General features: G+C 46.8%; 1 protein-coding gene across 1 annotated transcript in view; it reads right to left on the reverse strand.

Annotated features, from left to right (window-relative positions):
* The window catches only part of PLXNA1 (plexin A1), a 161,732-nt gene that overhangs the window by 99,704 nt on the left and 35,052 nt on the right, over positions 1-26,976 (reverse strand). The window contains exons 8-9 of the mRNA XM_036739649.1: positions 19,490-19,604; positions 8,052-8,252 (exon numbers count right to left, since the gene is read on the reverse strand). Coding sequence (XP_036595544.1) covers positions 8,052-8,252; positions 19,490-19,604 — 316 coding nt within the window. The remainder of the gene's footprint in view (positions 1-8,051; positions 8,253-19,489; positions 19,605-26,976) is intronic.

Below are 26,976 nucleotides of genomic sequence, written 5' to 3' on the forward strand. Positions count from 1 at the left end.
CCCTCCCCTTCGCACCCCCACGTTCCAGACAAATGAACGTCCTGGATGTTCTGCCTCCCCTCCCCTCACGCCTCGCCTGTCTGTAACATAACACGCTCCCTCTTCAACAGTGCCTGTTAAAAACATCGCCCCCTTCAAGGCTCAGCTTGGGTGACACCTCCTCCATGAAGCCTTCTCATGTCCCCATCCAGTTGTTAATAGTTTCTCTCTCTATCTGCAAATTATCTAGTTTTTAGTGATTTGTCTGTATACCATTCCTCACCAAGCATCATGGAAAGATGTGTTCAGGAAAAAGTATTTGGAAATCCAGAGGCCGGGGATTCAAATCCTACTTCAGCTACTTGTGGCTGGTATGACCTTGGGAAAATCACTTAAACTCTCTAGGCTTCAGACTCTCAGGCTTAGAATTAAGAGGGCTGGACTGTGGGACATCTGCAGTCGCTTCTGCCTCCACATCTGTGCTCCCGTGACTCTCCCTCTGTCTCCTATACAGGTTTGTCTCGGTACTTCCGGTGAGCACACAGTAGGTACTCAAGAAATGCATGCTGGATTGAATTTAACTGGATATCTGGGCAAGGGGCTCCTGTACAATGGGATGGTGATGACGATGATGATGATTTTAAGGTGTGAAAAGTGCTTTGCATTTGTTGTTCAGTAGTGTCTGACTCTTTGTGACCCCATTGGGGGTTTTCTTGGCAAAGATACTGGGGTGGTTTGCCATTTCCTTCTCGAGCTCATTTTACAGATGAGGAAACTGAGGAAAACAGGGTGAAGTGACTTGCCCAGGATAACAGGGTCACACAGCTAGAAAGTGTCTGGGGCTGGATTTGAACTCCTGACTCCAGGCCTAGCATTTGCATAAGTGATCTCATTGGATTATCACAATAACTCTGGGAGGTGAGTATTAGTATTATCCCAGTTTTACAGAGTAGGAAACTGAGGCTGAGAGAGGTTAAACGACTAGCCCAGGGCCACACAGTCAGTAGTGCCTGGGGTGGGATTTGAACTCATGTTCCTGCTCCAAGTCGACGCTCTCACCTACCACGTCACTTCTTTCTCTTATCCTCAAATACCTGGCCTTCCTCCTCCTCTATGGCCAATGAAAGAAGACCTCAGTGACTGGAAGTTCTCCTGAAGTCTTGCTCTCAGAAATCCAGGCCCTGCCACCATCTTCTCTCTTCCCTAGCCGGGGGACCTTGAGCAGCTCCGCTAATCCCAAGCTCTCAATCTCCACAGCTCTAATATGAGAGAGTTGGATTTGATGCACCTTCCAAAAAAGATCTCCCTTCTCTGCTCCAGTGGAGAGAGCCCAGGGCCTGGCTTCAAATCCAAGCTATGCCCCTTCCAATCCATGCGGCCTTGGGTCAAACACACTGCTTGGACCTCAGTTCCCTCGTTTATAAAATGACTAGACAGCCTCCATCGAGCACCGGATCCGTGACCCTATGACCAAGTAATTGTTAGGGCTCTTTCTATCCCTAAATGAATGACTGTCCTTCAAGATTCTAAGACCCCACCCCAGCACTGACACTGTGTTCTAAGGTCCTTCCCAGATCCAACATTCTGGGGTTCCAAGATTTCTTCCAGTTCTAAGTCTTGATTTTATGGTTCTAGATGGTAAGTGACCCTTGGATCCTGGAGGGTTAGCATAGACATCGCTTTAGAGTCAGAAGGGTCCTCAGAGGTATCAAACACGTGACCTACAATGCTCCAGAGTAAAGCCAGAACCAGATTAGGATGCAATTGTGAAATATTTGACAAGAAAATTAAAATATAATAAGACAGATAATGTTAATTTGTGGTTTTCTAAGTCCATATGCAAGGCAGGGATTCTTATGTACAGTTCACTGGCTCTAGTTTCTATTTCAGTTTGATACCACTGACATAGTGCAACCCATTCATTTTTATAGGGAACAAAACTGGCCCATAATGATCAAGTGACCTATCTAAAGTCCCTCTGGTAGCACGAAAACAATCATGCATTGCATGTATGTGCAAACACACTCACTCAATCCTATAATTCTTGGTCTTGTCTGACACCATTGTAAAATTAAACGCAAAATATATATCTGCCCATCAAGCCATGTTCTTTTATTCCATGTTCAATGCCGAGAGAAGTTCCTGCAGAAAGCACACCCATCTCTCTGTTTCACGGGCGTCTACTAAGCAGACCTTTCTATTAGCCCGCACTCCTCCATGTCTACGCACAATGATAACTGACATTCATAATGACGGCCTGGAGGCTCCGCAAGAAGCTGAAGTGTCTTTTGAATCATCAAAGAAAGATTCAATTAGGCTCCGTGTAGTTTCACTGTTAAAGAGTGTTTTATTATATTCTAATTCTTGGAAAATGGGTAATCCACGCGTGGTACCTTTCTAATAATCAGAATCTTAGATTAGCCAGAACACTGCATTCTTTGACTCAGCCAGAGAACAGAACGTTTTGCTAGGGATGTCTGTTCCAGCAGAAAACAGCCATTCAGATAGAGAAGAGGAGACCTGCCGCAGCCCATCACCATGGCCGTGGGGGCCGCTCTTGGACCCAGGATACTGTCTAAATTATGAAAAGATAATCATCGCTCTTATCTGCAGAGTGAGTTAAATTCCTTGGGGGCATTTTCGTATCCATAATCTAAGTGGACTCTTGTAATTATGCTGGGAGACAGGTAAAAAAAAAAGGGATTGCCGCACCCATTTTGTAGGTGAGGAAACCTAAGCTTCCCATCCTCTTCAAACAGCCTTCCCTACCCTAGAGAGGTCATTAAAAAAGGCCCTGGATATACCAATATATATACCAGAATATGCAGCAGCATATTCTGTGGTAGCCGAGAACTGGAAACAATATGTTCTCCGCAACTGGGGAATGAATGAACAAACTACTGTATGGTGAAAATGCAGTAAGAAAGGATGGACAGGAGTGTTTCAGAGAAACACGGAAGATTTACATGAACTGATACAAGGGAAAGTAAAGAGAACCAGGAGAACCGCAGAAGCAGTGATAACAAGTCCAAGTCCAGAACTTTTACGACTGCCCAGGGTTGCCTCCCACCTTTATCAATGGTTTTGGTCAAATGTTTTTCTTTGTTACAAGGGAGGGCTGCTGGGGAGAAAGTAGGTGGGGGCATGGGGAGAGAGGTCCACAAGTGACTGTGATGTAAGGATTACACAACGTCTACAATAACGTGAATGAAGAGATCACCAAAAAAAGGTAGCAACGTTGTAAGTAATCAGAATAACCAACTGTGGTCCAGGAGAATAGGTAATGAAACCTACAGAGAGGTGGGTGAGGTGAGGGTAGAATGCTGCATACACTGTGTTTCTGCTGAACCATTTTCATCTTTGTTACAAGGATGGGTTCAGGGGTTTGGGCAGGGGTTCTGCATCTGGAAATGGCTGTGATTTTTTTAAGTATCAATACAATTTTTTAAAAAATAGTGTTCTATGTTCCTAAGCACTTGCATGCATTTCATTTCTCCATGCCAGCTCCTTCAAGGTCTGAGCATGAAAGCCCTAGAACACAGGAACTTGGAGGTAGGCAATGAAGGTATTAAACCATTATTTCAGAGATGAAAAAACAGGCTCACAGAGTAGCAGAGACCAACCCAAGAACACACAAGGAGTCAGGAACAGAGTTCAAATCCGAATCTCTCCTGGTTCAAGAGCTCCTTCTTAGGTGAGGGTCACGTGATTTTATCAGTGTGGAGACTCCCTCCACCAACATGCCCACAACACAAAGGCTTAGAGGGTTGTCTTGGCTTCAGAGCCTTGCCTGTGGTCATGCAGCAGTGATGACCAATAAGCATCTGAGGCAAGACTGAACCCAAGTCTTCCCAATAGCAAGTCCAGCAGAGTCAGCCCACCACACCACATGGTTTCCCTTTTCTATCATGTCTCAGCCAAAACAGGCCATTGAACTACACCTCTCTGAAGGTATTAACAACACTCAGGGTCGAGGAGCCACTTAACTGCCCATTTCAGAGGCAATTCTCCCCAGACTCCAGAACTGGAATGTTTGAGGGGCTACCCCAGTGATGGTGCTGCCCCCTGGCCTTCAGCAGGGGACATTTCCCAGAAGGACCAAAGAGACGGAGCTTTCTTTTTTTTCCCCAAAGCTCCAAAAATCCAGGTCTCTGATTTACACTCTAACAGGAAAGGTGTTACGCAGCTATCAATAAACATTTGCTGACCTAAATGACTAAATAATTGATCATAAAGAAGTCCTAAGTACCTTGTATCTCATTAGAAGAGCATCTGTAGTGTTGACTGAGCCAGCAGGGGGTTCCTAACTTTTTTTCCCTGCTATTCATTGGCCTGCTTTATTAAGCGTGTATACTCCCAGCTAAGGAAAAATGTGCAAATCAGGGGAGACCTACATTTAATGCTGGGCCGGCTTCCCCCTCAAACCATTCCCTTCCAACTAAAAGAAGTTATCACCAAAACAAGGGGATTTCATTCTTCCCTGAATTCACTGCCTTGGTTCTAGGAAGGAGAATAAAATCATCAAGAGTTCTAGAATTCACCCAAGCAGAGTTGATCCCTACTTCTCATTTTACAGAGGTGGAAACTGAGGCCCCTGGTGGGCAAGCCACTTGCTCCAGGGTCCTATGGTCAGTTCATGTTAGATCAAGATCTCCTGCCTCCCAGGGCAACCCTCTTTTCACTAGAGCATCCTACTTTGGGGGGTGGGGAGGGTTGAGGAAGCACTCTCCCAGCTAACAAAAATCAGTCACTTGAAGCTAGAAGGAGACTTAATTATCATCTCATCCAATATGGTGGCCACTTTTAAGCTCTGTCTCATCCATGGAATCAACCCCCTGTTCACAGAGACAGGGACTGGGTCAGTGATTTCATTGGGACAGGTGAGAAAATTCCTCTGCCACTGTAGGCTGGCATCTACTCTGCACCAAGGGTCACCTAGAACACCAGGAATGCCACCACACAGCCAGTATATATGTCAAAGACAGTATGGGAAGCCAAGCTTTCCTAGTGCCAACTCTTCGTGTGAGGGAGGTAAAACATAGACAATACTGTGTTCGTAAGTCAAGCTCTTTCCCCTCCCAACGGCTGAATTCCACTCCCTTTGCTATTAGGTGTGTCATTATGTGATGATTAGAGCCAATCTAGCACCCTGGATGGGACATTCAAAGCTCACCTCTGCCACTTTACTACCTATAGGACTGCGGGCAAAAGCAATTTAATCTCTCTGGGACTCAGTTTCTTCATTGGCAAATCGAAGCAGGTCGGACTTGATGGCCTCTGAGATCCCTCCTTGCTCAGAATCTATGATCCAGTGATCTCTGCGCCCTGTGTTTTCTGCTTTGTAAAATGAAGGGGCTGGACTTGATGGTCTCTAAGGTATCTTTTGGCACCAAGATTCATGCATTTTATGACTGACTGTGCAAGCATCCATGTAAGCACAGAATAGAAAGGGGACAGAGAGAGGCAGGAAATGTGGAAAGAAAGAGAAGAGAGAGAGACAGAGAGACAGAGAGAGACAGATGAGGAGAGAGAGAGACAGAGACGGGAAGAGACAGGGAAGGAGGGAAGGAAGGAAGGAAGGAAGGAAGGAAGGAGGGAGGGAGGGAGGGAAGGAAGGAAGGAAGGAAGGAACGAACTGCCCCCAGCTTGCTCTGTTAGCTCACAATGAATTTATAGATGGTAGAGATTTGTCTTGTTCTCTCTTCTCGTCCCTTAAGACCAGAAAAATCAAGATTTGCCCTCCTTGTTTTCTTGTTGTGCTCTAGCCTTCCTGCCTTGACTTGTATGCCCTAAGCGGCTGAGCCCTACTCCTTGATTTCTAGAGGGTCCTGGGTCCTGCCTTCCTACCTAACCTTGTCCTTTAGGCTTTGAGTCATCAGAATCTCCAGCTGGTGCTGATAATGATCAGGAAGTTCAGGGTACCTTGATCCTCAGTCCCCTTGGAAGAGTCCCTGAGACTGACCTGGACTGATCTCAAGGGGAAGCAAAGGACTGTCACACAAACAGCAAAGGAAAATGGGGGTCTTTTGACTGGGCCCCACTGGCCTAGACTATGACTCAAAGTTTGTCTTCACCTTTGATTTGTGTTTGCACCTACACTTCTAACTCCTGGAAGACCTCCGATGGGGGCCTCATGTGACCACAGCCCTAAAGCTTCAAGTTACAGAACCAGGATTTGACCCCAGGTCTCCTGAGTCCTGGATGAAAGTTCTTTCCATGACACCCCATTATGAGCTTTCTCAGACTCCAAATCATAGAATCTGAGTGGGAAAGAACTCCCAAGTTCATCTAGACCCATCCTCACCTGAGCAAGAGTCTGCCTCAAAGCATTCATGACTAACAGTTACCCAGCCACTGCTTGGAGAACTCAGAGGAGAAACCCATTGACTGTGGCTTGAGCCCAATCTTGACTCTGCAGCATTCACCCAGAGGCTCCTATTTCTCTCTGCCTCCGGGACCGAGAAGAATAGAGAGCATCCTTCTTCTACATGACAACTTTTCACATGCTTGAAGACATTTCTATCGTTCCCTCTAAATCTACCCCTTACCAAAGTTGGCATACTGAGTCCTTTCAACCGTCAAGAGTCTCCCAAGCCCCTCATCCTCCTGGTCATCCTCAAGCTGTTCACAGGCCAAATGCTGACACAGAACATGAAGCCTAGAGATGGGCCAAACCTAAAACCTCGGAGGGACCCTGTGGGCTTCTGAGACTGACCTGGGCAAGGGGACTCCAAAGGGCTGGCACAAAGGCAAACAGCCATCCACCAAAGGAGCATGTGGTCATTTGGCCAAGGGCCTGGGCATTCATAAACCACCAACACAGCACACTTTATAAATGCAACTAAGCACACAGGACACACCCACCACCCACCCAGCAGGACACAAAGGAGACCCACAACACAGACGCACAGGGATGTAAAGAAATCTTAGAGCTGAGAGCCCCGGTGGGAGGAAGGGAAAGGACCTTAGTGGAGCAGAAATTGGAACATGCCTATTATACTTTTAATGTGTTTATAGATTCAGAGTCACCTCCCTGGCTAATGAAAATTTAAAAATACATTTTCCACAACTAGTTTGAAAGGCAAAATGATCATGTTTGGTATATTAGAGATGGAAAAGCATGGGGAAATCTGGAAATTCCTCAAAAGAGGAACTGCTTCTTGTTACTCCAAATACCAAAACAATAAAAAAAAAAAATTAAATGTTTTAGAAAAGCCCCCACACATCCTCCAGAAGGAATTTTTTTTTCACTGAATTTTGCCATCCTTTCATTTCCTCAGGGACTAGCCCCAAAATGGTCTTTGTCATCTCAATGCACACACCCATAAGCATGATGACCTGGGGCCACTGGACACAGCTCCTTCTCCACCACACCAACGCCAAGCTCTGGGAGCTGAAGGCTTTGCATGTCCTCCCCAAGGGAAAGACAGCCTCCCCACTGATCGGTCACCAGTCACCGTCAGGGGCTAGGCAGGCCCCCACCTTTAAGGGACCACATGAGAGAGCTGGGCTCCAGTATTGTATGATTCCAGGGTAAATGCGCATCCTCAGAATGGGGGAAGAAAAGCTTCCCTGAGGCAGGAGGGGAAAGGGGTGAGGGGGAGAGACAGATGTGTACAGGATGGAGCACTTGGACTTGGGAGTCAGAAAGACCTGAGTTCAAATCTAGCATCAGACACTGACCAGCTGAGCAAGTCACAGAATGTTTCTCAGCCTCAGTTGAAGACCAGCTGAGACATAAGTCCTTAATAGACTTTAAAGCCCCATGTAAAGAAGCTGATCTTCTCGTAATCACCCTACATGGCCCAGAAGTCTGACACTGCCCTCTCAATGCCAGGCTGGTTCAGCTGGTGGTGTCCTCTGATGAGGACCCAGAAGATTCGGCATACAAAGGCCCTGGGAGACTAAGAACAGCCCCAAGGACACCCAGCTAGTTAGGGACACGACCAAGATTAGAACTTAAATCTCCTGACTCCTGATCCCAGGCTCTCCTTGCACCACCCCATTTGGTCTCTGGGCAAAACTACCCAGGTCCTTTTTCAGCTGGGCAGGGGAGGGGCAGGCACACTCACCGATGTGTTCTGACACTGAATACTGGTGCTGTTGAAGCGCAGGGCGGTGACGCGGGCTGGGTTTCCAGGGATGTGGAAGATGCACTCATAATTGCGCTGGCCGGACTGAGGCTGGGGCAGATTCTTGGCTGTTAGCGTGATGGGCTTCACCACACCCACTGGGACATAGATCTGCGTAGATGGCAGGATCTGAGGACAATCCTGGAAGAGCAAAGAAAAAAGGGTTCAGCAAGTGGCACACGGGGTCATAGCATCACCAACTAAGACTCAGGAGGGACAGAGGGGTTGCTGGCTCTGACTTCTGCTTTTTACATTTGGGGAAATTGAGGCACAGGGTGGTTACATGACTTGCCCAGGGTCCCCAGGGTCACACAGCTAGAATCAAAGGATTACAGCTATAGCACTTTAGAAGAGACTCCAAGGACCGTAGAGTCCAACCCCCTGATTTTACAGATGAAGAAACTGAGGCTGAGGACTGAGTGACTTCCCTAAGGCCAGAGATGGAACACAGAGCAGAGCTGGGGTGTGAAACCAGGGCCTCAGACTCTGCTGCAGCACACAACGCACTCCAATGCACTGCAGCACTGCCTTGGAGAACCGTTCATCAGACGCAGAGTAATGTTGTTTTCTCCCCAAATCAGGCCATACCAGCACGGCTAGATTTTCCACAGGCTCACTGATAAGATGAAGGAGCCCTCAGAGGCCTTCTCCTCCGCCCTCCTCCATTTTACAGACAAGGAGACTGAGGCCAGGGTCAATCCGACACTCTCTCCATGACACAACATGGTCTTGTTCTGCTTGGTCCCAGAAACAAGAACAAGTACCCATCGTTGGAGCTGACAGCAAGACAGATAGATCCAGAAGTAAAGGGGCCCTCAGAGATTATCTGGTGAAACCTCCAGTCCATTTTAAAGATGAATAAACAGAGGCCCACATTCTCACAAATGCAAGCTCATAGCCCTGCTATCAGGGGCTCAGGTCTGGACCACAGCAAGCCCAGGAGATCTAAGCACCCGATGCCCACAACCAATGTCCCTACGGGGCCTACTCCTCCAGCCAGAGAAGTGCCCAAATGATGAACCCGTGACAAGACCCTCTGGAGCACCTTCCTATCCATTATCTAACTCAATCCTCACTAAGAAATAAAAATAATTTAAAATAAATTTTTAAAAAAACATACAAGTTGGTGATTTTACAGATAAAGACATTAATTAAATTCTGGTAAGGTCAAGAACTCAGGTGGAATGAACAGTGTCCTAGATGCCAAGAGACCTGGATTCTAGTCCTGACACTTTCAAGCACTACCTAGGCAATGGTGGGTCGGTGACCTCTGCTCGGCAGGCCTTGACTTCCTCATCTGTAAAAAGGGTTGAACCAGATCACAGATTTAGGGCTGGAAAGGGCCTTAGAGGTGATTCAGTCTAGGCTCCTCATTTTACATATGACCAAAAAAAAAAAAGGGTTAATTAACATGCCCATGTTCACAAAGGGAATAAGAGTTGAGATTCAAACCCAGGTCCTCTGACTCCAAATCCCATAGTTTTGCTAATGCACCATGCTGCTTCAATAACCTCAGAGCCCTTCAAGTTCACACAACCATTTTCCTAGTCTAGCAGGCGAGGGGCCTGATCACACGGTAGCCACCACCCTCACTGATGGGGACAACTGGCCAGTAATGAGGAGGGTCAACTTAGGGATTGGTTGCAGTGAGCAGAGAGAGGACCAGCTGAAGTTTCAGGGTGAGAGAGGAATCAAGGTCCAGTTTGGACTGGGAGAGTGTGGCCCCAGACTTTGGGGGTCCCTGGGCATGGGAGGGGAGGAAAGGGAAGCTGCTTCAAAGATAAGGTCAGAGAAGTGAAGAGAGCACAGAAACAGCCCAGAGTCAGGCAGAAAAACAGCTCCAGGTCTCTGGGGTCAGCCCCTTCGGCAACGAGAGCCTGATGCAATCCCCTCTGCCTGCTTGCAGTGCCCGAGGTAGCAGGGGAATACCCGAGGCCCCCAAGAGCCACTTACTTTAAATAGAGAGAATTAATAACCTGTTTTGAAAGCAGGCAGTCCAGGAACCCCAATCCTGAGGCTCCCTGGGGAAGGCGTCTCAGACCCAGATCTCGTGGGGTCCCCCGACTGCATGGAGAGACTTGAGACAAGTTTACTTTCCTGCCCACAATGGAAAAGCTAATTCTGGGAAATGTCACCAAGGCCAGAAGCATGAGACAGGCTGCTCCATCCGCCTCCAGCTCAGGGCCAGGGCTATAGCCACTCCTTCCAGGCCTGACCTTCTCCAGTCTCGGGTATCTCCCATTCTGGAGTCCCCTCCACCTCCAATTGTCTCCCCCTGCTAGGACGAGTCTCTGATGATGAAGGACTCCTCATCTGATTTCTTTCCCCAGTGTTGTCCAGCATCTCTCACCTTGGTGTCTCATCAGCCCACCAGTAAAGAGTGTGCCTTGCCAGTTCTCAAGGCGCTCCCCTGGTTTTCCCTCCCACTAAGGATCAGGTTTTTGCTGATAAACCCTCCTCTACTGTCTCTAGCACCCCAGTTGCCAGCTGCCTCCCACAGGGCATCTGCTCAACACTCCTTTCTTCTGGGTCCGATTCTTCTGCCAGTGACTGACCTGACAGGCAGAGAGCCCTGTGCCTAGAGCACTCACGGAACAAGACATCCCGCTTCCTATCGTCAGCTCCTCCTGGATGACCGTTTCCACTAGGAAGTTCTCCCAGATTGGCCAAACAATGGCCACTGTTTCCTAGCCCTGGCATGCCAAGAAGTAGGATGGCTGTCAGCCCTCTTTCCACCCCATCTCTGTCGTTTATTTATTGCCAAGATGTACTTCATGTTCTCCCCAACATCTGGTCTCATGCAGGGGCTCGGGGTATCCCTCATGAGGAAGGTCTGCCTCAGACATTAGGCTCCAATCAAGAACTACACAGACAGCCTTAAACCCTCTGCCACAGGCTGAGAGGAGTTCCATAAACACTTTGCACTTTCTGAGATCCAGAGGCAAGGTGGTGGAGCCAAGAGGACCTGAGTTCAAATCTCATTTCAAACATTTACAAGCTGCACGAACCAGGGCAAGCCACTTAATTCCTTACTCAGCCTCAATTCCTTATCTAAAAATGAGGATAATAAAGCCCTGACCTCTGGGGGATGCTGTGGGATCAAGTGAGATGACATCTGTAAAGCGCTATATATGCGCTCTCTGTTATTGTTATTAGCTTTCTAACACCTAAGACTGTCTCTAATAGAGTCTCTCTGTCAGCTGCTCACCTTAGCAGGCCCTGCCCCTCCTGGCCTCCATCAGGGGGCTCAGAACCAGTGAAATCACAGTGTCTAAATAAGAAAGGCGCGTTTTTAAGGCCTCATCCTCCTCTCTTCAAACACAGATTTCAGGTGTCTGAGTCTGTCATCTCCCCGAGAGCAGAGACCCTCCCTGCCCTCTAGTTCCCAATAGCACCAGGTACAAGGTCAATGATCCGGGAAGACTTGTTTAACAGGAGGGGCTGAACAAATGATTGATTTGTTTGATGATTCAATGAACAGTTAGAGAAAACCTACTCTGGGCATAGGTGCTATGTTTCTGGGGGTGTTCCAGACAGATGTGCCTCCAGCTGTTACTTAGGTTCAATGTTGATGCTGACACCTCTACCAGGGAAAGAATCTATCTTTATTCCACTCCCACGTAGCCTGGTGGAGGTGGAGATGGGAGTGAAAGCCAGGAAGAGGAGGCTCTCATCGGGGCACTTTCTGCATGTTCCTGTCCTTGCCCCAAGGCAGGAAGGGGAACCCCAGAAACTCCCCCAAAGAGCTGAGGAGCCCCTCCTCTGCCACTTGGACCTCCCAAAGGAGAGAACTGTAGCAGAAGGGACAATGTGCAGCAGGCACCCCACAAAACCTTGTCCCCCTAACAAGAGGACCCTCAGGCACTTCCGTAAAGGGAGCTACAGACATTGCTTCTCAAGTCCAAAATGGCCCCTTTGTGACTAATCTTGTCGCACTCCATCATCCCATGATGGAGCCCCAAGAAAGCACTAGACAGGCCTTGTTCATTCCCACCTCCAGGTCTTTGCTCACAGCGTTCCTTTGGAATTAGGGTCTTGCTTCTAGAGGGCTTTAAAGTTCACAAGGAGTACAAATAGTATGATTCCCTTAGGTCTTTGTATTCCCAGTGGTCATCCACGTGCCTGGTGTAAAATAAATAATAAATGCCTCTCACTGATCGATTTGAACTAAGTGGAGTCATCACACCCAGTTTACAGATGAGGAAACTGAGTCACCTTCGGGAAGTCAGGGGACTTATCTAGGACCACAAACAGTAAGTATCAGAGCCAGCACTTGAACCTCAAATCCTGTGCTCTTACCATTGCATGAGGCTGCCTCTCTCAGACTTCCTTTCTACCTTCCCTTTGAGGCTCACACATTCCTACGGCTTGCCTACTCAACGGGTGGGTGAGGGAAAGAATGTGGAACTCAAAATTTTAAAAAAAATGTTTAAAAAAAGGAAGAGGAAAACCAAATTGCTGGTGTCAAAATTTTAAAAAATCATAACAATTGGATAAAAAATAATAAAAATCATCAGAAACTTAAGGGGAAAAAAAAGACTCATATACTCCAACCCCAGGCAGCTAGGTGGCTAAATGGACGGGAACTCCGGGCCTGGAGTCAGAAGATCTGAGTTCAGATCTGATCTCAGACACTTAACTAGCTGGGTGACCCTGAGCAAGTCACTTAACTGCTGTCTGCCTCAGTTTCCCTAACTGTAAAATGGGGATAATAATAGCACCTACCCCCCCCCGCCCCCGGCTGTTGTGAGTATCAAATGATTTAATATCATGATGCCCTCGGCACAGTGCCTGATACACAGTAGGTGCCAGATAAATGCTTAGTCTCTTCCTTTCCATGAAGTCTTCCCTGACAAGTACAGACCTCACTGAGCTTTCCTACCTCCGAACAGGAGGCATCGTCAGAAATGCATACAGGAGCACATGGTTAGTTTCTGTCTTGGATTGTCCTCTGGGGTCTTAACTCCCCAACGAAACTGTGAGTTTCTAAGGGTCAAAGGAGCAAGGAATCCAGAGTCCTACGAACTATAAACAGGCTGTGTGACTTTGCATACAGTTGGCACTTAATAAACGCTTACTGCCTGACTGATCTCCGCTGAATGAGTGACTTTACCTGTCTGAGCACCAGCTTTCTCCTCTATAAGAGAAAGAGGCTAGATGTGAGGAGAGGAGATGAATTCCAAGCACCCTCCGGCTCTGATGTTCCATGTTAACATCCCTTCTGGCTCTGACACTGAAGTTCTAAGGCCCCTTTCCAGCTCTATATTGCCATGGGGCTGATTATACAGGAGATGCTCAGCAGGGAGGCTTCCTTGACCTGGATCCTTCCCTCCTCCCTCCACTAGGGCAACACAGTAACCTGTCCCCTTGCTCCGAGGAAGGCCTTGCCCTATGCTGCCTGCACAGTCACTGAATAGGACAGAGAACAGACTGCCATTGTACACCTCTGCTCATCACTTCCCCCCTCCCAGGGGGCACACACCCACACAACCTCAATCTCACCTCCCAGACGCCCCAATCTCCAGATCTTTCTCCGGCCTCAAGTCCCCAGGGACCTCCATTTCCTCCAGCCTGCATTCCACACACATCCCTCTTGGCCCTGACTCCCCAACCCGCCCCACACCCCCACTTCAAAACAGGAAGCACCTGGCTCTGGCAAGGTGGCCGGGGAGCGCCGGCCACTGAGACGTCCTGCTCCGACACGCTGGCCCGGGCATCCCTCCAACCGCCCCGGAAAGGCAACCCCCCTCCCCCAAGAGAGTGGGCTCCCAATCCATGTCTCCATTGGAACCTTCATGGCTGGCCTGGCAAAGTTCCTATGGCTGGCAAAATTCCACCAGCCCTGCACTGCTGCAGCAGATTCCCATTAACCCTTAACTGGCAGGAATGTGAACAAGTTGATGCCTTGGTGTCCATATAAAATCAAGAGATCTGAAAGTGAGAACGGTCCTCAAGCTATCATACAGTCCAACTCTCACCACCCCAGAAAAGTCGAAAAGCATTAACTGTCTCCTTTTGGCAAAAGCAATCACTGATACCCAGAGATGTTCCATGGCCTGCCCAAGTAACCTAGCCAAGACGTGAGTACAGGGTGCGGGGAGAGGGAACAGAACTCAGGTCTCTGAGCATCTGGTGGGACCGAAGGAGGACTCTTGGGTTCAGGCTTGTGTCAGTGTCACTGCCTTTTCCTTGAGGACTTGTTCCATGTGTATGAATGCTTCTGAAGCTTTGTCTAGAACGTCGGATACCTGAGCTCAGTCCCAGCTCCTCCGTTAAACTGTGTGAGTAAAGTCACATAGCACAGGAGGGATCCACCGACTTTATCAGTAAAAGAGGGTCATAGAATCCTAGCCCTGTAGGCCTGAAAACCTCGAAGGCCCCTTCCAGTAATCCTACAATTCTATTAGATTGGTCCATTAAAAGAGATCATGTGGTCTAGCACACACCGTAGCTTCCTCATCTACTTTAAAAAGCCGGGGGGGGGGGGGGGGGAGGAAGGTGAGTTGGACTAAAGCAGGGGTGGGGAACCTGCAGCCTCGAGACCACATGTGGCCCTTTGACTGAATCCCAACTTCACAGAACAAATTCTTTTATAGAGAGGATCTGCTCTGTAAAGCTTGGATTCAATCAAAGGGCTGCACTTGAGGACCTAGAGGGCTGAAAGTGGTCTCAAGGCCACTGGTTCCCCACCCCAGATGAGAGAACCTCTTGGATACCTTCCAATGTTAATATCCTGGGTTGCTTTCTATATTGTTTCCAAACAATATAGGCAGGTCTTCCTTCCAGGCAGGAAGACCTGAGTTCCAATTAAGTCTCAGACACTTACTAGCTCTATGAGACAGGGAAAATCACTAAACCTTTGTCTGCCTTAGTTTCTCCTTCTAGAAAAGGGGATAATAAGGCTATTTGTTCTGAGGATAAAATGAGATATTACTTATAAAGTGTTTTGGAACTTTGGAGTGCTTTAGGAATGTTTATCAGTATTATTATTATCATTATCACTACTATTATTATTAACAAAAATCAGCTTGAGGCCCAGGAGTCAGCAGCTGAACTTCCAGGACTCCAGCTATTGGCTACTCAAAGGCCCAGATGAGAATCAAGCTGATTCCAACAACACGATTCCCTTCTCCCAGGGATCAGGCCTTGGAGACCACCCAAAACTCATCCAGTCTTAACTTGGGAGTACCTTTTCCATTCCTTCTTTCTCTCCAACATCAAATCCCAGCCCCTTCCTCCAGGGAGTCCTCCCTGACTAACACCACCACTACTGCCCTCCCCAGCCCCTACCCTCAAGAGCTGGTCGGTCTCTGCCTTACTTCTAAATTCCCCCCTCGGGACTAAAAGGCCAAGTCTATGCAACACTAAAACGTATGAAGAATCATGGCTTCCTACAAGGTTAAAACTGAAAGGCACCATAAAGGCTTGGGCAATCCAGGCTCCTCATGTCACAGATGAAGAAACTGATGCTCGGAGGAGGAGGGGACATACCCAAGGTCCCAGACAGAACCAGTGGCAAGGCTAAGACTAGAACCCAAGGCTCTGGATGCATCTCCAAGATCAGATGCTCTTTCCAGTAAACCACAATGGAGACACTGGCCAACCAATCAACCCAGAATAATGGTGACAAGCAATAGGCTAGGAAATGGGAACACGAAAACAAAGTGACAGAGGCTCCACTCTCCAGGAGTACTCACCCACTCTACTGACCACACCGTCATCATTCTGTTACTTCCTGTGTGCGTGGCTTGTGACCCAGACAGCCTCCAAGCTGAGGGCAGGGGCAGAGGACTGCTACGGATCTGTGACCAGACGCAGATCCAAACCTCCCCGTGCCCTTACTGTCCATGAGTGTCCTCCCAGAAATACTCCACGGAGGATCCACCCAAAGGGCTGGTAGCCTTCCTTTAGATCTACTAACCAACTTTCAGCAAGTCTTCCTTCTCCATACAGATAGCAGCATGGAAAAATGGAGGGATGCGGAAGGCACTCGATAATGTTTGGTGAAGAAATGAGTGAATGGAACAGATGATACGGCTGAAGACAGGCTTTCTGACCATAAGAACAAATTCACTGCTAGAGGCTGCAGTTCCTAGAAAGGAAACTTGGGTTCTAATCCAAGCTCTACCAGTAGTAGTAGTAATGGTGGTGGTAGTAATGGTAGTAGTAATAGTGGTAGTGGTAGTAGTAGTAGTGGTAACAGTGGTAGTAGTAGTAGAAGTGGTAGTGGTGGCGGCGGTGGGAGAAGCAGTACTAGTAGTAGTGGTGGTGGTAGTACTGGTGGTGGTAGTAGTGGTAGTAGTAGTGGTAGTGGTAATGGTGGTAACAGTGGTAGTGGTGGTGGTGGTGGTGGTGACGGTGGTGGTGGTGGTGGTGGTGACGGTGGTGGTGGTAGCAACAAGAAGAGAAGGAGGAGTACTAGTCGGTAGTACAGTAGTAATAGCTGGCCTTCACATAGCACTCTAAGGTTGCTGTGATTTGAAGCAAGCGACGTCCTCTTCCAGGGCCTCACTTTCTACTCCTCTAAAAGGAGTTGGCTGGACACAGGGACCCCCAGACAATCTTCCGGCTCTGACACTGCGCATCTCCATCTGCTAACATCCCGCACAGTAAAGTTCCTTTTGGCCTTAACATTCTATGATTCTAGGAAAAGCCACCAAGACATAAATAAAGTCGATACCTCACCCAGGCACCAAAATAATTACTACCTAATTACTATCAATTACAAAGCTGCACTTCAAATTACTTGAAGAACAGACAAGCTGCTCTGCCAGTTAATCAAACTGAGTTTTCCTTGCCCCGTAGGAAGCCATGGAAACAAGCCTGCGCTCCCATTGCCCATGCCCCCAAAGAAAGGAATTGGAGGGCTGGGTAAGAATCAAGGACAGGCTTAAGGAGGAAGAACTGACCTTGGCCTTTTCCCTACTTCCAGTTACCCCTGGCCCTTCACATCAGGCTACGTTGGGAGGGATCCGGCAAGCATTCGCTGTCAGCCACACGGTACCACACTGCAATGTGGGAGAGCTGGGTTCTAGCCCTGGCTCGCTGTGTGACCCTGGCCAAGTCACTATCATCTCTAGGTCGCAGTTCCCTGCTCTGCAAAATGATGGTAAGAGGCTACCTGATTGCTGAGGTCCATTTCAAATCTAAAATGTGATGCCTCTGACCCGAGAAGCTGGTCTTTGATGAGTGAGACACTCCTGCAAATTTGGAAGACTTAAAGCAGGGAGGTTTTTTCCACCATTCCAAAGAGCTGCCAAGGACTTGGGGCTGATTTGCAAAAGCAGGAGATGAGGCAGCCTCCTGGGGCCTCTACAGCAAGGGCAGGAGCTAACTCACCCTGGGCCCATTGGCATGTCAAACCAAAGGAGGACGGGGAAGCTCTAATCTCACTACAAAGGGACGAGCCCCTCCTGGTTCTGGCTATTGATCATGAACCCTCCAGGGGAGTTCTCGCCACTGCCCCTTGAGGGCAGCTAGCTTCTTGGGCCCCTACTCCAAGGCCATTGTGGGAGAATGTGGTCAGTGTTGAACAGGATATCAACAGGTTCGGACAAGGCTCTGGTTTCAATCCCAGACCTGCTCAGGAGGCAAATTTAGGAAGTATTGGGGTATAGCAGCCAGCATCTGCTCTAACAAAGCTGGTGAGGAGACTGTGCATTTACAGTATGGCTCCTATCCCTAACCACTCTACCTGGGGACCAGCTGAAGGGGTGTTTAACCTAGGAAAGAGAAGACTCCAGGGGGACTAGAAGGCGGTCACCAAGAATCTGAGGGATGTAGGATTTGGCTCGTTCTGCTCGGCCCCAGAGGAAAGCGCTTGGAACAACGGAAGAGAAATACAGAACTGCTCCAAGAACCTGACGAGGTAACTTGGGAGAAGCAAAGAGGGAAATGTAAGGAAAAATCCTCCTTACAATGAAAGCCAGTTGGAAGTGGGGGAAGGGGGCCCTGCTCAAGACTGGAGTCAATGCTCCCTCCTGAGACACTTTCAAATAGAAACTAGATGAGAGAGAGAGAGAGAGAGAGAGAGCGAGAGCGAGAGAGAGAGAGACAGAGAGAGAGACAGAAAAATGGTGAGGGTAAAGGAAGGAGAGAGACACAGTGAGAGAGAAGGGGGAGAGAGGCAGAGAGGGGAGGGAGGAGAAGGGGTAAAGGGTAGGAGTCCCTGGTCAGAGTTTCAGATGCAGCCAGGGGAAGGGTGAGGGCCAACAATGTTTAATCACGTGGGAGGGAAACCAGGAGCCTCCGCTGGCAGTGAGTCGGGAAGGCAGGAGACAATGAAAGCCTATTGTTCTCCACAGGGCCATAGAATGTTTGTGCTGGAAAAAATCTCAGACCATGGAAGGTTAAAATGCAAAATGCTAGACCTGAAAGGGATCTCAGAGCATAGAAATGTGAGTAGATAGAACGTTCAGCCCAGAAGAGACCTTAGAACACAGAATGCCAGAGATGATCAGGAGCTTTAAACCTAGAACATCATAGCCAGGGGCTTGTGGAATGTTTCCAACCTTTCAACAGACAACTGAGGAAATTTCAGTCAGAAAAGGCTCCAGAATCTGTCCAAGATACCGGAAAAGGTAGACACAGTCATCACTGGACTGTAAGTTACCAGAGGGCAACTTCCATGTCTTATCTTTCTCTTTATAGAAACTAGCACAAGTCCGGGCATAGAAGGAGTGCTTAATAAAGTAAATGAGAATTCAGAAACGAAAATAAAATTTTTTTTAAATAGCTGCCCCCCCCAATTATAAGTAAATGAAATGAGTAAGTGAAGGAGGACAGTGCAGATATAGGGGAGGGGCAAGGCTGGAGACCCAAGAAAGAGCCTAAACTCCTCAATTCAAAAGCCACAGCTGCCTTTCTAACATCATTTCTCACTCCACTCAAATAGACACTTTCTACCATTATTATCCCAGGGACAACCTCTTCCCATTGCTGGCACCCCCAGCCCCATACACAGTAAGTGCCCCCTTCCTTCGGAAAGTCGGCCCCTTGCCCTGCCCAAGTCCTACTGATTCTCCAAGATTTGGCTGGAATCCCACCTCCTCCCAGGAGACATCCCAGGTTCCCCTGCCCACTGGCATTCTTCTCCTTTCAACTCCTCCAGTTAGAATTGTATTCCTGAGTGTAGCTCACAGAGAAGCATCAGAGGACAGAGTGCTGGAACTGGAGTCAGAAGGCCTGGGTTCAAATCACAGCTCGGGCACTTTTTATATGACCTTGGCCAAGTCACTTCCCCTTCTCCTGAGTTTCCTGCTCCATTTAATGAGGAGGACGGATCTTTAATATCCCTCCAGGCTCTAAATCTCTGACCCTATGACAGAATGATGAGGAAGAGGGGGAGGGGGAGGAGTTGCCTCCCAGACGGCCCTTACCTCAGACACGTTGACCCGGCCTTCTTGGAAGGAGCAGTCGGCAGCATTGTGGGTGCAGATGTGCCGGTATTTGCACCAGTGACAAGGGAAGGATCCATTCACACAGGACAGGCAGCTGCAGAGAAAAGGGGGAGAAGGCAGGTAGGGGTGAATACTCCTCAGATAGCCCCAGCCTCTGGACCACCCCAGGTTCCTCCTCAGGCCCTCCCCACCACTACCCATAGTCCTCATGCTCATTTCCACCTCGTGCTTTAGCGCTAAGTTGTAGCAGAGGGCAAATTGATTTGGAGCCAAAAGGTCTGGGTTCAAATCCTGAATCTGCTTTGCTTCCCCTGGATGACTCAGGGCAAGTCATTAAACCTCTCTGAGCCTCAGTTTCCTACTCCGCAGAATGAGAGGTCTGATATTACAGACCATCTTCTATGATCTTACTCTAAGATCACCAGGGTCAGAGAAGTGAGGGACAGAGGTTTGGGGTGGCCAGGGGGGGCGGTATCTCATACTAGCTGAAATGTGGCTAAATTTGCACTTCACCCAGGCCTCCAACATACACAACCTGAACCTTTTCCCTTCCTTGAGGAGGAGCCAAAACTGAAAATCATGGCATGTGGGTTCTAATCCTTGGCTCAACCATTAACTAACTGTGAGATTAGAGAATCAAAGATCTAGATTTGTAAGACACCTCGGAAGTCACCAAGCCCAACTCTTTAATCTATAAAGGAGAAAAACAAATCCTAGAAAGGGTGATTTGTCCAGAGTGACACGGATAATCTCAGAAATGAGATTCCTCTCAGCCTCAGAGCCAGGGTTGTTCCATTGTACCATGATACTAGTTTCTCCATTTGTAAAATAAAGAGGGTGATATTAAAAATCCAAACCCAACATTCAATATTCTATGCCAGAAGTCTATATTAGAATTAAGATGTTTTACAGAAAAACATGGGACGACTTGTATGAACTGATGCAAAGGAAAGTAAGGAAAACCAAGCAATGATATCTATACAATGAATGACTGTAACAATGTAACTAGAAAGAATAACAACGGAAATTGAACACTATGTAATTACAATGATGAAGTCTGACTCAAGAAGAAACAGGTCAATGCAACCCTCTCCCTTCTTTACTCAAGTGGCAGACTACGGGCATGAAACCCTGCATACACTCAGACTTGGTTGCTCTGCTAAGCTGCTTCCCCCCACCTTTTTTTTTAGTCTTTGTTACAAGGGATGGCTCTCTGGGGAGTGATATATTTGGAATGAAGGTGATACAAAAACAAAACATATCAATTTACCATTTTTAAATGAATTAACATGCTTTCCAAATATACCAGACTACACACTAACATATTCTACACTCAAAGTGCTGATATATTCTGCTACATAGAAGCTGTATATATAGATAGATAGATAGATAGATAGATAGATAGATAGATAGATAGATGGATGGATGGATAGATAGATATATAATATGTATGCATGTATGTATGTATATACATATATATTTATTTATTTCTGATATATTCTGTGTTATATATTCTAACAATCTCTGATGAAAGCTCTCTTCCAGCTCTGACGTTTACAACTCTAAGCATGAAGAACTATGCAAGTGTGAATACGTATTATCATGGGTGGATTCTCCACCCCTCCTAAGTGGGCTGAATTGGGGGCTCTGATGTGCTATTGTGAAGAATAGAGGGGGGTGGTAATGAAAAAACCAACTCAAGCCAACGTGACAGCCTCTTCGAGTCAGGGTCAAAGCTCAGGCCTCTGAAGAAACCCCAGCCTGATTCACAAAGGGAATCAAGAGCAGACCCTGGGCCTGGTCACCAGCAGAGACTGGGCTCTCTTTCTTTCTTGAACAATGGCCCATGTGGAGACTGCCCCCTCACAGGCTGCCCCTCCCTCACCGCCCAATCCCAACTCCTATTCTCAATCAGCCACCCATCAGGGGCTGAGGTTAGGAGGTTATGGCCAGCCGCCCACCTGACAGCATGAAGCTGCTCCCCAAGAGGCCCAGTGCCGATGGGGCCAAGATGGGGGAGGGTGGGGTGAGTTCCAATACTAATATGAACATTCAGGGAGAGCAGAAGAAGAGTGAATTACCGAACTGTCCTCTTATCTTCTCCAGGTTGGGAATCTGAAGTCTCTGAGCAGAGCAGGTACTGCTATGTGCTGCCATTATTATCTGGGGGAATGAGGAAGGGCTCCAACCCGGGCCAAAAGCTCCATGCATCACTCAGTCAACATAACTGCTCATTAAATACCTTCTCTATGTCTCTCCTTCTATTCTAGGTGATGTGAGGAATACAAGGCAAAGGCAGGTAGGTGATACAGTGGGAAGTCGGGAAGACCTGAGTTCAAATCTAGCCTCATACATTTACCTGCTGTGTGACCCTGAACTTTTAAGATGCTTACCCTGTCTGCCTCAGCTTCCTCCTCTGTAAAATAGAGATGATGACAGTAACAGTACCTCCCTCCCTGGGTTGTTGAGGATAAAATGAGAGAATATTTATAAAGTGCTTTGCAAATCTTAACCTTGATATAACTCCTAGCCAAATAAAACCCCATTTGGGGGTCTTCTTGGCAGAGATACTGGAGTGGTTTTGCCATTTCCTTCTCCAGCTCATTTTGTAGATGAGGAAACTGAGGCAAACAGGGTTAAGTGACTTGCCCAGGGTCACACAGCTAGTAAGTGTCTGAGGCTGGATTTGAACTCAGGTCTTCCTGGCTCCAGGCCTGGTGCTCTATCCACCACGACACCTACCTGCACAGTTATCACTATTATTGTTATTTATTAAAGAGGACTGGATTTCTAGGCAGGGCACCTAGGTTTGAGGCTGGCTCAAACTGGTTGTGGCACATTATAAAGTAAGGGGGCTTACTCCGAGGTTTCACCTCCCACTTTTCAGGCTGGCTAAGACGACAAAAAAGTAAAATGATAAATGGAGGAAGGGCTACAGAAAACCAGGCAACACTAGTACATTGTTGGTGGAGCTGTGAATTGTTCAGCCATTCTGGAACTATGCCCCAACTGTGTACTTCCTTTGACCTAACTATATTTAAGTCTAGGCCTAGGCCCATATTACTAGGCCTATAACCTAAAAACATCAAAGAAAGAGGAAAAGGACCTATATGTACAAAAGCATGTACAGCATCTCTTCTCAAAGTAGCCAAAAATTGGAAGAAAAGGGCTGTCTTCCTAGTGGGAAATGGCTAAACAAATTACAGTATGTGAATGTAATGGAATATTATTGGGCCATAAGAAATGACAAAGAGGATGATTTCACAAGGCACTGGAAGGACCTATTTGGACTAATGCAGAACTAGGGGAACAATTCATACAGTGACAACAGCATTAGAGAGAAAAACAGCTTGGAAAGACTTCAGAGGTGTGATCGATGAAGCGATAACCCACGAGGCTGGAGGACGGAAGGTACAACGCGCTGCTCACCTCCTGTCAAAGAGGGGATGAACTTAAAACCAAGAGGGAGACGGACACTTGCAGGCACAGCCAACGTGGGAATTCTTTGACAGGGCTATGTATGTTGACTTTGAAGATTTCGTTTTTTTCTTGGGGGGTGAGGAATGGTTGTTATCCAATGGGAGGGAGCACAATAAGGAATATATTATAAATCCATGTAATATTAAACAAATTTATTTAATAAAAAATAAAAAGTGGAAAAAGAAAACAAAGCCAGCATTATGCACATCCTCAGGATCCACTGACGTGCTGGTTAATGTTACTGAACTTTCTTTCCCTTTCTTTTAAGTCTGTGTTGCAAGGGATCACTCTCTAGGGATGGGAGGAGGAAGAGAGAGATTTGGAAATGAAGTTCATAGAAAAACAAAAGATTTCAACACTTTTTTAAAAGGTCCCTTTGAGCTCTAAATTCTATGATCCTAGTTAGGAGGTCAGAACCGGCACCCAAATCCCTCTCTTCCAGAATCCTCCTCTGACCACTCCCGCCTAATTAGCTCTTTCTTCTTCAATGCACCACTCATCTGACAGTGTGGGAGGCATCCAGGGATGGGGGGGAGGGGGGAGCAGGGAAGTACTGGCCCTGGAGTCAATGGCCCAGAGCTCAGCTGACCCCTCTGCAATTTACTACCTGCATGATCACAGGCTGGTCTCCAGAGTTCTGTTGGGCCACTTGTAAAGTAAGGAAGTGAAACTAGGTCTGAGGTCTTTGCAGATCTACAATCCTGTAACCCCATGATCCTTCCTTACAGACTTTACCTGATATAGTTAAGAGACCCTTATGAGCCTACAAAAGACAGCTGGGGAGAGTCAGTGCTGGATATCAGAGGGAGATGAGAAACACAAGGTGGGAGGAGATGGAAAGAAGAAAAGAGGGGGAAAGTATGCTCTGCCTGAGATCCCGAGGGAGATGTGGAAATAGGAGGGACATATAGAAAAACAAATGACATAGAGGGCCGCACCATATCCTTTAGTACCTAACATAGTACGCCTGCATCTAGCAGGGACTTAATAAATCCTAATAGATATTGGTTGATTTTAGACAGTGCCTGTCCATAGCAAGCATTTAATAAATGTTTATTGACTGATTAATTTGACAATAATATGGCAACATAAACCATGACACAGGGACATCTCCATCAAGTGACAAATCATGAGACAGATACATTCTACATTGTAAGGCAGGGGTTCTTAGTCTTGTGTGTCACGGACCCCTTTGGCAGTCTGGGGAAGCCTAAGGAAGCCTTCCCAGAAAGTTTTTAAATGCAAAAAAAATATATATATATATGTATATATACACATGCACATATATATGTATATATATAAAAATGTATGTGTGTGTGTATAAAAAAACAAAGGAAACAAATAATATTGAACGTTATCAAAATATTACATATGTATACTTTTGTGTTTTAATGGAATATTTTATATAAAATAATTTCTTTAAAAAGCTCACAGATCCCAGGTTAAAAATGCCTGTTCTTCACTACTTGACAAAAACTGCTGGGAATACTGGAAAACAGTATGGCAGAAACTAGGTACAGACCAACATCTTACACCGCATGCCAAGATAAGGTCAAAATGGGTACATGACTTAGACATAAAAACCATAAGCAAACAAGGACTAGTTTACCTGTCAGATCGATGGAGAAGGGAATAATGTATAACCAAACATAAGATAGAGAACATTATGAGATGTAAGAGATAATTTTGATTATAGTAATTTTTTTTTTGGAGGGGGGAAGGCAAGGCAATTAGGGTTAAGTAACTTGCCCAAGGTCATACAGCTAGTAAGTGTCAAGTCTCCGAGGCTGGATTTGAACTCAGGTCCTCCTGACTCCAGGGCTGGTACTCTATTTACTTCATCACCTAGCTGCCCCAATTATAGTAAATTAAAAAGGTTTTGCACAAACAAAACCAATGCAACCAAGATTAGAAGGAAAGCAGAAAGCTGGGAAACAATTTTTACAAAAAGCATCTCTGATAAAGGCCTCATTTCTTAAATATATAGAAAACTGAGCCAAATTTATAAGAATACAAGTGATTCTCCAAATGATAAACAAGTGAAAGGATATGACCAGGCAGTTTTCAGATGAGGAAATCAAAGTTATCTGTAGTCATATAAAAAATGTACCAAATCGCCATTAATTAGAGAAAAGCAAATCAAAACAATTCTGAGGTGCTACCTCACACCTGTCATATTAGCTAATATGACAGAAAAAGAAAATGATAAATGCTGGAGGGGATGTGGGAAAATTATAACACTAATGCATAGTTGGTGGAATTGTGAACTGATCCAACCATTCTGGGGAACAATTTGGCACTGTACCCAAAGGGCTACAAAACTATGCATACCCCTTGATCCAGCAATACAACTACTAGGTCTGTATCCAAAGGAGATCATAAAAAAGAGAGAAGCACCTACATGTACAGAAATATTTATAGTGGCTCCTTTTGTAGTGGCCAAGAATTGGAAATTGAGGGAATGTCCGTTAATTAGGGAATAGCTAAACAAGTTGTGGTATGTGATTGTGATAGAATACTATTGTGCTATAAGTAATGATGAGTGAGCAGGAAGCTTTCAGAAAAACCTGGAAAGACTTACATGAACTGATGCAAAGTGAAGTGAGCAGAACCAGGAGAAACAATACTAGCAATATTGTCAAGATGATCAACCATGAATAACTTAGCTCTTCTGAACAATACAACCACCCAAGATAATTCCAAAAGACTTGAGATGGAAAATGCTGTCCACATCCAGAGAAAGAACTATGGAGTCTGAATGCAGATGGAAGCAGACTATTTTTACTTTCTTTATTTTTTTGTAGGTTTTTTTTTCCTTTTCTTCTGTTTCTTCTTATACAACATGACTAATATGGAAATGTTTTACATGATTGCACATATATAACCTATATCAAATTGTTTACCATCTTAGGAAGGGGAAAGGGGAGGGAGGGAGAAAATTCAGAGCTCAAAATCTTATTTAAAAAAATGAATGTTAAAAATTATCTTTACATGTAATTGGAAAAAAGAAAATGCCATTTGAAAGAAAATAAATAATCCTGTTCTAAGGCAATAAGAGGCGGTTTGATGGAGAGTGAGGAGAGCTGAACCAGGGCCAAATCCCAGCTATGGCATTCAACACTCACAAGCTGTGTTACTAGGACCCTCAGCTTGTTCACCAATTAAATGTGGCATTCATACCCCAGGGGTTATTGTGGAGAAAGGTGAGCAATGAGAAGTTTTGACTCTGTAAGTAAGGACAATCCTCGGCCAGTGCTATACGAGCCCAAAGGAGAGAGACGAGGTTATTGGAGAGGACGACCTCAGGCCACTGAGCTGGAACACATCTTGCCCAACCTTTTCCCTTTCCCCACTTAAGAGATGGAAAGACTGAGGCCCAGGTGCAAGGCAGGACTTGAAGTGAGCCCTGAAGGACAAACAGGACTCACCTCCTCTAGATCTCCCGTTCTTCTCCAGCCCAGGGAAAACCAGGGGGGAAATATTCCCTCCCTCCAGCATCATCCTGGACGAAGGAAGGAAAAGAGCGGGTGGCCTGGGCTGGGAAGAGGGTAGGAGCGGAGGCCGCCCACAATGTGCACAAACACCAGTGGGAGGGGAAAAGCTGCCCCTGCCAAGATCTGGAGGGCTAATTCTGGCAAATCAGCAATTCCATCCCTTCCATGGGGCTGGGAAGCCTCTCCCGTCCCCTGCTGATAGCCCAGAACAGAGCTTTCCAATGTTTCTTCTTCGGCCACACGCCTGTGAACTCTTCCGGCCAAGCCTGCAGCGTATCCCCTGCCCCCACTGTCACCCTGCTGTTGGTCGCCCTTGAACCCGTCCACACTCTCTGCATACGACCACTTTGATGTCCCTTCTGCCTTTTTCCCCTCCCATAGATTTGGGGTCGGGAGTCCTGCTTTCAAAGACCAGCTCAGATCTCTCACTAGCTCTTGGGTTAAGTCACATTCCTTCCCTGGACCTCAGTCCATTCCCGCCCGCCAATCCAC

Source organism: Trichosurus vulpecula, chromosome 9 (genome assembly GCF_011100635.1).
Source record: "Trichosurus vulpecula isolate mTriVul1 chromosome 9, mTriVul1.pri, whole genome shotgun sequence".
NCBI classification, from domain to species: Eukaryota; Metazoa; Chordata; class Mammalia; order Diprotodontia; family Phalangeridae; genus Trichosurus; species Trichosurus vulpecula.